This window comes from Canis lupus, chromosome 24, assembly GCF_048164855.1.
Source record: "Canis lupus baileyi chromosome 24, mCanLup2.hap1, whole genome shotgun sequence".
Classification (NCBI taxonomy): domain Eukaryota; kingdom Metazoa; phylum Chordata; class Mammalia; order Carnivora; family Canidae; genus Canis; species Canis lupus.
Genome location: NC_132861.1, coordinates 6,447,359 through 6,464,452, shown reverse-complemented (window position 1 = coordinate 6,464,452; position 17,094 = coordinate 6,447,359). Strand labels below are relative to the sequence as shown.

General features: G+C 42.8%; 1 protein-coding gene across 8 annotated transcripts in view; it reads right to left on the bottom strand.

Moving 5' to 3' along the window:
- Window positions 1–9,038: 9,038 nt before the first annotated feature.
- DCLK1 (doublecortin like kinase 1) overlaps window positions 9,039–17,094 on the bottom strand; it is a 341,630-nt gene continuing 333,574 nt past the window's right edge. For 7 of the 8 annotated variants that reach the window (XM_072797415.1, XM_072797418.1, XM_072797417.1 and 4 more), the window contains one exon: window positions 9,039–14,714. In XM_072797415.1, the coding sequence (XP_072653516.1) occupies window positions 14,550–14,714 (165 nt within the window). In that variant the 3' untranslated portion in view covers window positions 9,039–14,549. Of the gene's footprint in view, window positions 14,726–17,094 lie in introns of all 8 variants that reach the window. The other variant, XM_072797419.1, reaches the window with a different exon arrangement.

Sequence of the window (17,094 nt, the reverse complement as noted above, 5' to 3'; positions counted from 1 at the left end):
AAAACTGTAACTCATCTAACCACTACCCTTAGGGAGATATACCTCCTCACTGCCACATTGTGGGCTTAAGTATTTTTATTTTTATGGCATCTGGAAGTTCTAAGGTTAATGATACAAGCATTTTCACTGCCATGGGAAAAATATCAACTCTGAACAACTTCCCACTTTAGGGCATGGGTCTATAGAAATTATTGTTACCCCAAAACTTTTCCTGATCTGCTTTTTCAGTTCCACATATGCTGAAATTTAGTTAATACCTCTCTTTAGTGCTAACTGGTCACTCCAGTTACTTGCAGCTATTAGCACATCGAAATGGTGCCTGTTGGTTGGAGAATCAAAATCCTGCCTGTATCTATCTATCTATCTATCTATCTATCTATCTATCTATCTATCTATCATCATCTCATATCATCATAATCATATCATATATGATTATCATAATAATAAATAATATTTATTTATTTATTTATTTTATACTCAGGGTTAGTATGTATTTCTTGAACATCCCTTCTACATAACTAATAAAAGCCAGGTTTAGACTAACAAGGTAAACAACCCTTAGGTGGAAGAGGGTGGTAGGGCTGACACCCCCACAATCTATTTGTTCACTGTTGATGAATGTTCATCATTGGTGGACTTTAGTCAGTATATAGGCACAATAATTATAATTTCTTTATGTAATTTAATGTAAAAGCTAGAGTACTTTTTTTTAAATTGAAATATAGTTGACACACAATGTTACATTCATTTCAAGTGTACAGCACAGTGATTGGACACTCAACCACTGTGCTCCCAGTCCAGTTGCTTCTTAAGGCATTCTTCTTGCTTCCATCCCTCCATCCTTTTGTCCCCAAACATTTGTTAAGCACCTCTTCTTTTTAGGTGCAGTGCTAAATGCTACAGAGAAAAATGTAGATGAGAGGAAGTGAGAGAACTGGCCTTTCAAAAAGGAGAGACAGGCATGCAAAAACATATTTGCCCTATAGCAGAGTGAGTTTTAAACAGTAAATAGTATGAAATAGTACAGTGGTGCAGAAAGCACAAATGCCCCAGTTTAATTACTGGGGGGTGAGGGTGGGAGTGGTTGGCAAAGAGTTCACCAAATGGAGATGCACTGGTGGGTCTTGCAGGATGATTAGAACTTGACTGGGTGGAGGAGGGGGTGTTGGGGGAATGGAGGGGCACAGGCGGCAGGAGATGAAGAAGGAGAGAGAAAACAGGGACATAGAAGTCTTAATTTTGAGGGGTACCTGGGTGGCTCCTCAGTTGAGCATCTGCCTTTGGCTCAGGTTGTGATCCTGGGGTCCTGGGATCGAGTCTCACATCGGGCTCCTTGCAGGGAGCCTGCTTCTCCCTCTGCCTGTGTCTCTGCCTCCCTCTGTGTGTCTCTCATGAATAAATAAATAAAATCTTTAAAAAAGTCTTAGTTTTGAAAAATAACCACTTTTCTAGACTATCATGGCTTTCGCTGAGTGTAGTGGCATTTCCATGCTGGTTGTCCCCTGCCCCTCCGGGGCTGAACAGTGTCGCCGAGCTGGAGCAACAGTCATCAGCTGTGCACAAGTTCCCTCACTCAAATCAGTAGCTGCTCTGTCTCACTTTGCATCTCATAGAAGGCACCCTCCTAAAGTGTGCAATTCAGGAGTTTCTAGTATCTTCAGAGTTGTGTGACTTTTACCACTGTATCATTTTAGAACACATTCATCGTTTCCAAAAGAAACCTCATACCTTCTAGCAGTCACTCCCGGCTACCAGCTCCCCCTAATCCTTGGATTTGCCTATTCTGGTTATTTCATATAAATGGACTCATACATTATGGGGCCTTTTGTAAGTAGCTTCTTTCTCTTAATGTAACATTTTCAAGGCTCATCTGTGTTGTAGTGCAAATCAGTGCTTCATCTCCTATGACAGCAGAATGCTACTGATGGTATGGACGTACCGTATTTTGTTTATACATTCGTCAGTTACTCACATTTGAATTATTCCACTTTTTGGCAATGATGGATAATTCTGCTGTGAACGTTTGCATACAGGTTTTTGTGTGAGCGTATGTTTTCAATTCTCTTGGGCATATATACGTAGGAGTAGAATTGCTGGGTTATATGGTAGCTCTATCACAGTCTAAAGAACTGCCACACTACTTTTCAAAGTGGATGCCCCATTTTCAAATCCCACAAGCAATGTGTGAGGGTTTTAACTTCTTCAGATGCCCTCCAACACTTGTTGGTGTCTGCCTTTTTTATTTAGTCATCCCACTGAGTGTGAAGCGGCATCTCATGGATATTTGAGTTTGCATTGTCCTAATGAGGAATGACGTTGAAGCTTCCTGGGCTTTTTCTTTTGAAAAAAAGATTTTATTTACTTATTCATGAGAGACAGGCAGAGACACAGGCAGAGGGAGAAGCAGGCTCCCTCACTGGAGCCTGATGTGGGACTCGATCCCAGGGGCCCAGGATCATGCCCTGAGCTAAAGGCAGACGCTCAACTGCTGAGCCACCCAGCTGCCTCCACTCCTTTTACAGTCATTCCTTTCTCTCAATGTACCTGCCTGCTCTGCTTTTTAATACATAAGTGTTTCTCTGGATTTAAAAAAAAAAGAGAACACCATTAACTCATTCCCTTTTAGCCACATTTTTATTTCTGGCTTTCAATTCTCAGCTGCAGCTCTCTAAAGAGTTAGCTATAACTGCCTGGCTCTATGTCCTTATCCTATACTCATCCCTCCGCAGGTCACCATGTGCATGGCTCCAGAATCCAATGAGATTGGTGCTGTCTTGAGCAGTCCAAGGGTGGCTGCCCTGCTCCTCACTCCCCACTCCCTCTGCAATCTGGCTTTTAGGGTGCATTGCTCTTTGGAAACTGCACTTCCTTGTCAGGCACAGCTTCTCAGGTGTGGCTGAACTCAAATGGAGGAATGCGGGTTTTCTCAGAAGAAGGGGAATTTCAAATTCCTTCCCTCAGTTTTCATCTGCTGCACAGAATGAGTCCCTGCTTATACTTACAAATGTGGTCCGTTCCCTCCCGCGACCCCAGCAGCAGGCAAGGGGCATGGCAGGCTCCCTCTGCTCTCCAGGGACCCGGGAGCATTCCCAGCAGGCACACTAGTGTCAGCCAAACCAACAGGAAGAAAGAAAGTCAATAGCAAGGGCAACTGGCAGATTGTTAAAGCTGGGCCTCGCGTGGAGGAAAGATAATGGTCTGGTGATTTCACATGTAAACATTTTTAAGATGCCAATAGCCAGCAGGCAGCCTTTCACATCGGATATCTGTGAAGAGCATCAGCTCCAGGGGAAGGCCAGGAGGCAGGAAACTCTCACCCTGGACTGAAATATAGTAACTTGTATTAAAGAGAGGAGCGACTCATTTCCAAGTGCCAGATTGTGCCTTCCTGATTTACGGCAGGACTTTTGAGGCTGACTACTCAAATCTAAAGTTACTGCAGCTGCCTCCCGTGCTTGTGGCGGACGATGACGTGGAAGACAGTGTAGGAGAGTAAAGCGAGCTCTGGGGGCCAGGTCCGGCCAGGAACTAGGTCCCGTGTTACAGAAGGTACCAAGACTGATGCGGTGGGAGAGCAAGGATCGTCTTTGTGGAGGGCAATAAGGTGGCGAACATTTAGATCATTAAGCTGTCTCCAGCAGGAAGCTTGCTGCACTGCGTGATGCGGACTCACGTTTTTTAATTACCATTCCCCTTTGCATGCACACAGAAACCATGTGCATGTGTGCACATGTATATACCACACATATGCACACATAGATACAAACACACATGCACACGTAGAAACATACACATTATACACACGTGCACATGTACACCACACACAAATACACACACGCACACATATATGTATGTGTGCCACACATATGCAACCATATACATATATATATGCCACAGACACCACACATATACGCATCTACATACCACATACACATGTACGCACATATATACACCCCACATACCACATATATATACACATACCACATACACATGCACACATACATACATATTTACCACATACATATACGCCTATACATATACATACATATATATATACATCATATACACCACACACATACACACATGCATCCGTAAGGGCCTACAAAGATGCCACACACACACACGTAAGCACACACACCCCATACACACATATGCCACATACACACACATGTATACACACACTGCACACACACACCCCATACACTCTCCCTCTCCGTGCCGCCGCCCGCATCCACATTCTTTGAGGGTAACTAGTTAATAACACCGCTGGGAACTCTGGTAATGGCACTCGTGCCCCTGAGGCCGTGGGGTCGGCAAAGGAGCTGGCAAAGGAGCTTGCTGCCTCGCAGCCCGGAAGCAGCGTGGTGCAGGTCTGCGCTCTGAAGCTAAATACTGATGTGATAGAAGTTAGAACGGAAAAGCTCCACCTCTACGTCGCAGGCTCTGTGGCTCACATGGGATTCCTGATGAGGTGCTGCAGTTGGGACATTTCTCAGGACATATTCGTGCCCCGCAGCCCAGGAAACGGCAAACAGCCTTCCCACCAACTGTGCTTTTGAATACCTCGCAATGCTATCTGTTTCTCTAATGGGGGCACACAGCCTCTCTCGTGAAAGCTAACCTTCTTGGAAATGATTCCCAAGTCTCCAGACTGGAAGAGGCATGGAGGCCAAGGCCAGAGTTGCCCAGAGGCCAGTCTGGATTTAGGACCACATTAAGGAGAAGTGAAACCGTGTGCATTTATGGTGGGGAAGCCACATGGGTTTCAGTGGTAGATGGGCCCCTGGGGAGGAGAGCAGGTTGGAGCCTGGGACTGAGCAGGTACAAGCCATGTCATATCAGGGCTGTTTTTGCTAAAACCCTAACGGGGGGAGCTGGGGACCGGGAGGGGCCAGGAGCCTGTGATGGGAGGCCTGATTTGGCCACGAAACCTGGCCTTCCTCTCATACTTGAGAGCAAGCACCGCTGACAGGTTGGGGCTAGAGCTGAGCAGGATGATCCCGAGAGTGACTAACAGGAGTGTCCCCTTAGGCCCAAGGGCATCCTCTGCTCCTGTAAGCACCATTGCTGCCCACTGGGATCTGGTTGAGAGCAAGTCCCAGGGGCTCTGCTCAGCTGATACTGAAGAGATCCAAGGTTCATCTGTAAATACCCTCTGGCAGTTGGGTCAGCCAGGCTGTGGATCTTTGTTTTCCCCACTTTTATGAATGCAACTCTGGGCATTCTAGAGACTCGGGCTGCCTGGCTGATTTCTGCCTCCTTCCTTTTCTCTCCCTTGGTGTATTTTCATCAGATATTCCAGTGCAAGGGTGTTGAGAGAGGGTCTGTTGTGAGAAGCAGCAATACTAAGACAGGCATAATCTGTTAGCACTTTTGCAGAAAAGCACAGTCAGGTATGGGCAAATGAGGAGAACCCACAAAACCGTGAGGAAGGAGAAGTACCTTGAGCAAATCAGAGGATACAAGTGTGTAAATGAGGCTTCCCTCCCAGCCTCGAGCAGGAAATTTTCAGTTTTCCAATTTAAGAAACCACCGTGACCTGTTAAACCTCCACAACAAGGAAAGTAGAAACAATAGAAGCTATTGATGAAGCAAAAATGGTTTACTCGGCAGGAGAGCAGGATTTGGAAAATGTTATTAAAAAACGGGACATCCACGATGGTGAGAACAATGGGCACCATGATGAGAGAGGAAATTGAAAATGTGTGCGTTGTTTGGGGCCTTGATTTACCTGTTGAAAGTGAAAGGGTATTTCACATTCTGAATAACCTGCCAGCAATGACAAGTTCACTACTTAATCAGAAGGATCCAGCAAATTAATAGGTAATTCTGGTGGAATAACAAAACCTCTCTTGGGTGGAACATTAATTATCACCCTGCTGTAGGGAGAGGTGACAATGTGGATTTGTCCAGGAAGAAGGAGAGAGAGTGCTATTTTCAGGGTCAGTGAATTTCTCTTTTCTTTCTTTCCTTCTTTTTTTTTTTTTTCAGAAGTGAGCAACATAGGAGAGAAAAATGATTTTTCCCTATGAGCAGTGAACTGATAAGCTTTGTGAGGTGGAGATTCTATTCCTTATAGGAAAGGATTAATGTGGGACCAGCTCTTCTGTTGGCAAAGGGAGGTTGCCCTCCGCTATTGCTGTGAGGGGGTAATTAGGATCCATATTAGCTATGAAAGTGTCTTTAACATCCCCTAGAGAGCCATCTGCCCTGCCTTACTTCCTCCTTAGCCAAGTCCTGGGGATCTGTATCTGGAACTGTCTCATTTTTAAGTTTACTTACCACACACAATGAGGATATGTGCCAGTCCCTGCCCTGTCTCTGGCATGACAGCTGATGGTCCGTGAGACCCAGATCCCTGAGCTGTCCCCTGGCCTCACTGGGCAGACTCTAGGCCTCTGTCTCACCAATTCTGAGCTTCTCCATGTTCTCTATGTATGTTCTCATGGCTTGGAGTGTCTTCCTCCTTCTCTTGGCTGACTCCTACTTATGCTTCAGGCCCTCGCTCTGGGGTGTCTTCTCCAGGAATCCTCCCCTGAATCCTCCCCATCACAGATGAACTGCAGAGTGCTCCCAAAGCGTCCCATGCTTTTCTCTGTCACAGCCCTGATCGTTCTGGATGATACCTCTCTATTTACTTGTTTCATACACAGGACCTCAAGCACGGCAGAAACAGTAGTTAGGTGTTTTACCTTGTGACTTAAGATCCAGCAGAGGGCTTGGCACCTGATAGGCATTTGCTAATGATGGGAGATGACCTGCCCTGGAAGGCAGATGGGGGAGGGGGATCTCTTAGGCTGAAATTTCTGTTAGCAATAGAGGTTCAGGGAATGTTCTTCCAGGTGGTGAGGAATGGGTCCTCCAAGGGGATCTTGAAAGTCAAGAAGAGAATGGACAGCACAAGATGGGAATTAGAACATCCTTGGGAAGAGCCCCACCTCCTGCTTCCTGCAGAAATGCAGGGATGGTGCCATGGATGAGATCTTACTATTATGCACCCTATCACCGGGGACCATTCACTTGGCTAAGGAATGCGGAAGAGGCAAAAGCCATACTGTATCTACACCAAGGTATGTTCTGTGATTCCCACAGACAGCATCTCCTGAAACTGGTTTTGAGGAGCACGCTGGGAGACATTAATATTAATATTTTTCTTTTTCGTTTTCTTTTTTTTAACTCTCCAGATAATCCACCAGGTTGTAAGACTGAGGCACCTTTGAGCTCAGCAACCTTCATGTCCTCCTTCCTTTCCTCCCTCCTTCTCGCTCTTATCTTTACTCTCCTTCCTTTTTTCCCTTCTTCTAGAGGTTTTCTAAGGGTGGCATTGTGAATTGTTGTAATAGAGCAGGCCGCAAATGTATTTGCATGTGACTGATGCTTGGCTTACAGACAGCCACAGGCTACACATGCTGAGAGTGTCGGTCGAGGGCTGGTAGGGATGCTGCGCCCCTGACAAACTTGTGTTCCACCATCTGTGAGTGATAAATCAGTCTCCCCAATCCAGGGACATCCAAAGTAGAAGATTTCTCACTAGATTGGAGAGCCTTAAAAACAGGAATTGTGACTTATTCGTCTTAGCCTGCACAACATATCACCTACAGTGGGTCCTTGGCAAGGCTTGTTGAATAAACAGACACGGTTCAGTATTAGCCTATGACAAGGTTTAAAATCTCATGCTAATTACAGATGGCAGAGAGGACTCTGGGAGGCCCTCTACCTCAGAGGCCAGGAGCAAAGCCAAAAGTACCACAGGCTGTGTGCACCGCTGAACAGGCAGATGGTAAACACGTATCTTCAAGCGAGAAAATCCAAGTTGCCATGAAAATCCAAAAATCTCACTGGGCAAGGGTGCATCCATCTACGTTATCTGACCTCTGGACCCAGAAGCCTCAGAATAAATGGCAACCCTTCCAGCTGGAGACTTTTTTCTTGCCTTAAAAAGTCTTCTGATCTGTAGTAAAACCAAAAATGGACAGCAGAGTTTCCCTTTTCTTTTCTAAGCCCAAACGAAGTGCCTTCCATGTGGTTGGCACTTACTCAAGAAACATTTGAATGAATGATTTGGATGTGCAGGCAAGCTGGCAGGGACATCTGTCACAGAGCTGATGGCCAGCCTGAATTTGGCTGGTCCAGCTGGCTGGGCGGGGTTCCTCGTCTTCCCTCGGTGGAATGGGCTACCTCCTAGGACACAGCAAAGCTTTCCTTCTGTTTAAGGAGAGGTTAGAAGAAATGGCCCAAGATGCTTCTTTGCCAGTCTCTTGTTACCCGTTTACCTCCATTTTGCATAAACTTCCTTTTCTGCAGAGAAGCCCTACCTTTCCAACTACCAATCCTTTGGAGTCCCGAGAGGCCGTTCTTTCCCAGTTTCCTCCTGTGGCAGTTTTATCATCTTCCATCCGAGAGTCCTTGCCTTTTGAGGCTTCCGCATCAGGGCCCATTTTGGAGATGTTCTGCGCCTTCACAGGACACCAGGGAATCTGCAAGTCACTTTTGCTGGCCGGCTTTTCAATCTCTTAGCATTGAAAAACTAACACAGGAAAGAATTTGATTCCATTGTACAGTTTTGCAATGTTCTCGATGGTCAATATTGCATGTGAAATGCCTAATGGGGAACTGCTATAAAAATGGCAGCTGATTACAGGTCAGTGGATAAAACAACACTCTTCTCAGGAGAGCTTCTGTGCATAGGTTGCAGGATAGAATAGGGCTGAATGGTATTTGATTTCTTTGTGTTTATCCAAGTCACTGGCCCAGGCAGGAAGGTAATATATGAAAAGGGACATTTTTGAAATAGTTGTTTTTGAATTATGCCCATGAAATATACACTCTGCTGTGGGGGACATGTGGGAAAGCTATTCTCTGACCGCATGACTAATTTTTAAAGCCTTGCATAGAGAGAATTCCCCCCAAGAACACAGCTGGGTTATTCCTTCGTGGACTGAATGTGTCAATTATGAATTGAACTAAAATGAAATTTTACTCCATTATGGCAAAGAGAATCAAGGAGTGGACGCTGCAGCTAGGGTATTACATAGTAGTTCATACACCAAGTACTATTGTTTTATTAACTTTAAGAACATGTTTTACATAAAAACAGGCAACATCAAAAAAGCTCAGTTGAGATAAATAAACATAATATATCACAGATGATTTCATTCCACATTAACCTACATTTATTAGCTTAAACTGAGAGATTAGGGGAAAAATCGGATCTCATTCCAGCTTTAATCGTGGATACAAATCGTTCAAAAGTTATTTCATTAAGATTCTGAAAATCAAAGATTAACCTATGCCATCTGATCCATGCAGCAATTGATAAATTCAGTATTTTCAAAGGAAACATTGAATTTTTTTCTTGCACCAAATTGAAACCTTTCAGAAACTTGTTTAAACACATCAAGTACCTAGCCCACCTTTTTAGTATGCATGAGCAAAATACTATTTAATTTCACACCCAACTAATCCTTTAATAATTTTCTTTCAGCCAGAATGAAAAAGGCTATTATTAATTTCCTAATAAAATTAAAAAAATAGTTATCAAGGCTATGACTCTAACCTTGGACCAGTTTCAATTTCTTTTTATTTTTTCTGAGCATACATCAAAGATTAATGTCAATGGCAAGTGAGAAATTGTCCCTAGAGAACTATTCAAGGTCTTTTTCTTACCACATTTGATTGGACTGGAATGAATTGACATTATAGCATCTTTATCATCACTTTTAAAATCCTACTTTCTCTTAATACCGACAGTGAAGGCTTTTAGAACTATTATTTACTTTAAATCAATAAAGTATATCACAGACAAAAATATACAATTTTACAGTAAAGCAACATTAAGGGTCTCTTTTCAGTTGACCAAAAAAGAATGCTGAAGAAATTTACAGGTATGGTTTAATTATAGCGATCGCTCTTCCTTTAGGGCAAGATACTGCAAACCTCATGATCAAAACACCTGCCAGTTAGAAGCTTGATCACTGAAAAATGATCACGGCAGCCTCAGTGTTGAAGCCTATCAACAACAACAACAAAACCGAAAAAATCCACCCTAACCAGAGGCATTCTAAGCCTCTACGTTGAATTTCCTGTTTCCCACCAGTTTACGACCCTTAATGTTACTGGATGGATGGTTGCATATTTGAGATGATTAAAAAATAAAAGACAGGCTTAAAAGCACCTCCTCCTCGAGTATGTAATTACATACAAATTAAAGATTCCTTCTGACAGTCCTAGGAACCCCATTTGTTACTGTTTTATGTATAAGCACCATTGAGCCAATTTTAAAGCACATTTGCAGTAATCAGATGTTTAGTATCTTCAAGTTGTGTTGATTTATTTGCTTTTGAAAAACCAAAAAAAGTATAAAGTGTGTTGATTTATGCTCTTACCATATTTGAATTGACAAAATGTTAATTCTGGAAGTGCTTTTAATCACTATTTTCCCCAACAGATAAGAATGGCTTCCTGAAACCTAATGATTGAATAAAGAAATCTGCATCTTCAGAAGAAGCCTATATCTGACCCTCTATCACAACATGCAAAGTAAGGGTAGGTCTGAGAGTATTTTTCCCAAACTCCTAAGGGAAATGGCAGATAACATCCAGGAAAGGTTAACTTTTGAACTGAAAACGTCAAGTTTCCTAAAGATCTTTGGGAAAAAAAAATCATAATCATAATCATGTAGCAGTTTAAAAAATAGCAATTTACAAATTATAGAAAAGATATGTTATCTACAATAAATGCCAGGTGACTCATTAGTGTTTTTTTAAACCCACATCCAAATGAATCATTACGTTGAAACCACCATCTTGCTTCTTGGTGCTTTCCACAATTCTGCAATTATAGTGAAGGGGACATGCCAAATTTGTTGTTGTTGCTGCCCTTTTCTAGGGAGAATTAGGCAGAAAAGGAAGTGAACAGGCCCTATATAGCAAACTTTAGCCTGGGGCACCTTTTTATGGTCAAATTAAAAACCTTTGAAAACAGAAGTTTATCTTGGAAATGCTGACAGATCCTTACCCTGAGAAGGGCTAGCAGGCAACACAATAATATTAGGAAAGCTGTCCCTCAAGCACAGTCGTACTTCAGCGTGGGGTACAGAGTCGTCTAATGGGCACCGTTGGCCAGCAAACAACTGTGATTTAATGTGTGTGAGCCTTGGTCATACGGTAGCTCCATGACCCTCTAAGCTAAACCAATTTTTCTTTTCTTTTCTTTTTCCAACTGAAATATGCCTCAAAGGGTAAAGGATTGCAATTTTAGCCTTCATTCATGGATATATTGCTTTCTTTCAATAATATCTGACGGGCCTGTTAACCACCACCCATGGGGGTACTGAGTATTGCAGGAAGGTCTCACTGAATACAAAACACTGAGTGTTTTCAGCAGTTTATTTGTATTTTTTTCTCTGCTTATTTTAATATGCACCACGTGTTAGTTAGATGAGGGCTACAGTAAAAACATTTTCAATGACTGAAATCTTACTTTTCCTTCTAATGATGTGGAGCAAATCACATATTCATTGATTATGACGAATAAAATGATTTCTGCTACAATGTCTTCATCAATAGGAACAGTTCTCATCTACCAAGATGATTTACACGATGCAAGTCATGGAGTTCTTCTTTAGTTAGTCTACTACCCAACTAAAAAGATGTATCTAAAAATTCCCTTGAAAATACCATCTGGTTGGTCATGTATCAATAAATGAAAGACAGTCCCCATCACCAGGCCACCACCATAAGAGCTATAGTAAATACTTAGAAAAAAAATATATGGAAACACTGTGGCAATGATTAAATCGATAATTACAGAGATACACTGCCATAATGATACATATTTATTCTATGATAAAGTGAAATAAAAAATAAGATCAATTTGGTTATAGAAATTCCTTAAAGAACACCACCACTTAATTATTTTCAAACTTGAACTATCCCAAGAATGTCGTGAAAAAAATTTGAAAGCACTGGCTAAAAGCAAAGCAGTCTGGATACACCAATGTAATCAGCATGCCTTGTGCTTGTCTGTTAACCCTCTGAGTACATCTCTGACATTCAGAATCTCAATAGCTTAATGCTGAAGATTGCATTCCATCTGATTACTCAATATTTCTACTTGACAGGTCACATTCCACTGTTTATACAGCATAGATCACTCAAATTCTACAGTGATACGCTAGGATCCCTATGCTGAATGGGCCCCGCATTCCTCCAAGCTACTCCTCTGCAGTGTGGAAACACTCCACAGCTTTACAGGATCCACAGTCCCCCTAGACTTGGACAGAAAAAGGCCTGATCCATGCACTGTAAGTTCTGTACATAGAGGCTATAGCAATATATGTAATGCCCACCGGAAAAACAGTAATTTGGACAAAGAAATGAAAGTGACAAACTTCTGCAGGTAGGTCTCTGTCCATAGGATTCTTCATATTCACGCATTTAAAGTTGAGGCCAAGCTATATAGCTACTCCTTAATCTTAGAATAGTGCTTTGCTTTATAGTTCTAGAGAAAGCAGTGACCTCTGACCAGTTCAAGGTATTTTACTAATATGGAATCTACCTACACATCAACACCCTTCCTGGTGTTCTGTGTTCTCCTCCCCCCACCCCCCAAAAAAACCCAACTGCCTTGTGCTACTTTCTGATGCTGTGTGCTATCGTTTCAGAACTCTCTAAAAGGGGAGAAAACTCTCAATAAATGATCTACTGTTTATATGACAGGACAACATGGACCAAAGAGATAAACCAAAATGTGGAAAAGCAAAAAAAACTGGGGAAACTCTGTTGCAAAGTCACGACGTGTTGTGATTTTTAAAATGTATGTTAACACAGACTATAGTTTATAAGTTGAAGAGTGAAAAGCAGCAATTGAAGACCAACGTGTTTGAAAATAAAGAACCGACTATACGAATTTCAAGACTTTCAGATACTGAAGTATATTCAGAACAGAGATAGTAAGTGCTATTTAGCCATCCAGTGGCAAATCTCATGAGACATCACTCACTGGTTGTTTCCTGGGTCATAGAGCTGAGCAAACCTTAGCAGGACATTTGAGTTGGACCCTGGCCTCCAAGATGCCATGGCCAGCCTCTTCTCTACGCATTACAGTGACACACTGGAGGCTGTGGGCCCCCATGCTGAAATGGAACACGTTCTAGAAGAAACTTACTGGGGATATAGGGCTAGGCAGAAAGGTTTGGTAACAGGAGTGAAAACACAGGTCTTAGACAGAACTTGGCCCAAAGGGAAAAAAAACAACATATCTCTCTAGACAGCTAAAGACAGTGGTATAAAAAGGTCATCTCAGGGAACAGAGGTTTTATTCTCAGGGGTATCTTTCAGGTCTTCCATCCGGTTCTTCCTGGGAGACTGTAAATAGGTAAACCTAAAGGTGCCCATGGAATTCTCTTACCAATAGTTTATTTTATTAAAACCCATTCTTAGAACATTCTGGAGTGTGCCTCCCCTTGTACTTTCTCCTTGGCCACCTTGCAAAGCACTTGGCTCTAGGCTCCTGTGCCCCAGCACTCCTCTGGATGGATCTTATACCCTACGTGAATTTCACGCTGAAGACTGCAGCGCTCGCAAAGCAGGTGAGAAAAAGAATGGGGCCTTGTTTCCTCTTTCGGTTTGAAATCCCAGCCCTATAGAGCACCTGGCAATTTATTGCTCTTTTCCACCAGTTGTTTTTGCTTTCCTGTAGACGTCTCATACTGAGCAGGCAGTCCCTCACTCACCACGCACAGGACAGGGCATGGTGACTCCCGAGGGTCTGTGCTGGCACTAGCAGCAGCTGATTTGGAAGCAGCATTTCTGGGGTATCACCAGCCCATCTTCATGTGGAGGTGATATGGTGGTGGGCGGGGGGGGGTGGGGGGGTGTCGCCATCTACGTCCTGGGTCAGGCTGTCGGCCAGACCCAACTGCCTCCACTCGGGACGCAGGACTCACAGCAACTGAAAGTCATACCTCTCAATGAAAAAAGTCCCTTTCATAATGGGATTGTGAAGAAGAAAGAGAGGTCTTATGTCTAAGTTTTAAGCCTGCTATATTCTAAACCCACAAAAAAAAATGACAAGCAAGATATCGTTCTAGATGTCCTTCTTGTCTGGACATCTCAGCATCTAGTAACATCCCTTGATCTGCAGCAAAATCAAGAAATGTGTGTGTATACATCCAAAGGCCTGAAAAACTCTCCAGGGGTCTCCATAAAATCCTATGCACTCAGAGGGTTAACATGTGCTATATTACATACTGCAGATCCTAGTTTGACTGAAGAACACATTCATTGTTTCTATGTTTAAAAAAGTTGCAAATTAGCCTTAACCCTTTGAGGACCCTATTAGCAGCAAGTTGCCGTCTTCCCAAACAACATGTGGTCATCTCACTCAGCAAAGAGAAATCGCTACAAAGATACCAGAAAACACACTTTCTGTTTTGCCATTCAAGCATTGAGTGCTAGATAGATCAGATGAAACTGTTTTACATTAATTTGGAAAAAAATCTCAGAGTCTCAAAGGGTTAAGCCAGGACTTTGAGTAAAAGGGTCTTATTAAAAGGGCGAATTCGGGGAGCGAACAGTCTCAGATGAGCTTGGGGAGTAGTCTTCCGATTCCGAGTTGAGTTCAGGTGGAGCTGGCTGGGCCTTGTACCGGCTTCTCACATCCTGGTTGCGTCTTCGTCGGAAAACCTGCCTCTCCTTATCAAGAGCGGTGGTCTAGCAGGGGCATAAAATGAGAAAGAGGACAATTAGGCTGAAGGAAGTGGTGAAAGAAACACTTTCTGGAACTTTCTGAGGTCTGAAAAATAGGCTGGCCAGCTTAACTGTCCATTATGGCTCACTTTTGTTGACGACAGTCACCACAGTTGGGGAGCTTTCTGCTCCCTACCAATGCAGCTCTTAAGAGCACCTGGTCATGACATCAGAAGGCACAGGCAGGATGGATGATGTCGTGGGTTCAACCTCTCCCCAGCCTTCCCCAAGCTCCACATCTATTCCTTCTGGTAGCTCCCAGGCGAGCTAGAGAGCCCCTGGTGAATGGGAGCCCCAGGCGTGTGTGTCTGACATGTGAGGACGCCAGGCGTCCTCATTCATCAACATTCAGCTCCAGGTGGCTGTATAATAAAGATGAAAGGTGATGAGGTTGTCAGACATGGAAACAGAGCCACAAGCTCATCCCGTTATTTTAGCACCTCCTCATTCGCAATTATCTTATTATCTGTTGATGAGGGAGTATGGCTCAGTCTCTGGGAAGGACTGGTTTAACTTGAATGAAACCAACCCCTGTAATTCAAACTGCTTCGAATGCAATTAAGCCGAATGGAAACCTTCCCCTGGATTTAACTTTACAAAGTTCATTTTCACCAGGGTACACGGTAATTTATGGAATGGAGACCCAACTTTGTAGGTATTTCAACTGTGGGTCTCTATGCCTCATTTTCCTGATGAAACCTCAGATGATCTCCAGGATGTGCTACCCAGCTGTAGCTCTGGAAGTTATTATGACATCAGAATTGGGAATGGCATGACTTCATTACAGATTTAATGGGTGTGGGGAGGAATGGGGTCATTACAGAGAAACCTTACACAGAGAGCAGAAGAGTAGGTACAAAGCCTGAAGAAAAATATAGAAGACATATAAAAGTTGAAGGCGTCCTTGTTTGAAAGTCTCTCTTTAAAAGGATGTAGCCTGGAGGTTATTCTGCTTTTAAGAGATTACTTTTCCTCTGTAGGGATATATACCACCATTTTTCCTCTTGAAAATTTACTGTTAGCTTCTTCAAAGAACGGAGATAAATTTATAGCCAGCCTGGTTCTGAGAACAAAGTGAAAACTAAGCCCCTCGTACAATTGCAGTATAGCATTAGAGCAATCTTAGATCTGAAATAGGCCAATCAAAGTTCCAAAATGAAGTAATAAAGAGAAAAAGAGTGCCAATGTGTAGAACCAGTACAGTAAATGGCTTTGTTAGGCTGAACTGCTCTGCTTTAAAAACTCTCGGCATACTGAAGAACAATGTTACAAATCAATGAGGGAGATAAACCTTAATAATTCACTTCTCCTTTCACTAGGCAGTTAATACAGAGATTCAATAACTGGTTTGTTGACAGGTCTACCTTTGACTCTTCCACTTGCAGAATTTTAGAGGACACATATACATATAGAATTCTTGGTCTTCTACCCTCGGATTTTGTGATATTTTCAGCGTTATAAACCCAAATTCCTAACTTTATTTAAAACACTGTAGAGTTACGACACATGGTATTTTGCTTTCAAAGCAAACTGAAAATGTTCTGTTTGTGTAAAGTTGAATGTTTGTAAAAAAACAGGCGTCTATTTAGTCTGACTTACATAAAAAACCATTCTGTATTTAATCCAAGAGTAATATAAACTCTCCTCTTGGTCATAAAAAAATATTTCTATTTCTACCTTCTTGAGAAAGAAAAAGTCATTGGCATTGGACTAAATATTGAACCATGGACTGAGGCTTTCTAGGGTGGGGAAGAAAAGCACACTGGGATTGTAGTCAGGAATTCTGACTGCTCTGTCCATCACCGGCTGAACTATTTACTAAGCTCCCAGTTAAATAAGGAATAGTAATAACCCCTTCCGGCTGTCCTAGAGTTGCTGTAGGTAAAAAAGGATGTGCAAATGCTTTTTAAATGGCTGAAATGCTCAGAAATGGAAGGTGTTTGTTTGTTTTTTCCCTTTATCATTGGATGTAAGATACAGTTTTAAAATTAAGGAGCTGCAGGTCAGAGGAAAACATGCAAAACAAAGCTCGCATCCGAACTTAGAGCACTTTCCCTTCCTCCTTCCTCTCCTTGGCACCTTCTCCATATTTACTGTCTCCCCATAATCTACTCAATTACTGCAAGTCATGCTCTTGGCTGCAGCCACTGAAATGGGCCCTGTCTCTATAAATACTGCAAGCTGGTTTATGCAGGGGCTGGTGGCACTCAATGTTGAGCCCAGGCTTGGATGGTTCCATTCCCCTTATTTTCACTTTCATTTCTCCAGATCCTTATAAGGGCAACCACATTCTCTCCCTTACTTACTTCTCTCTGGACAACACTTGCCCTTGCCCTTTGACAGG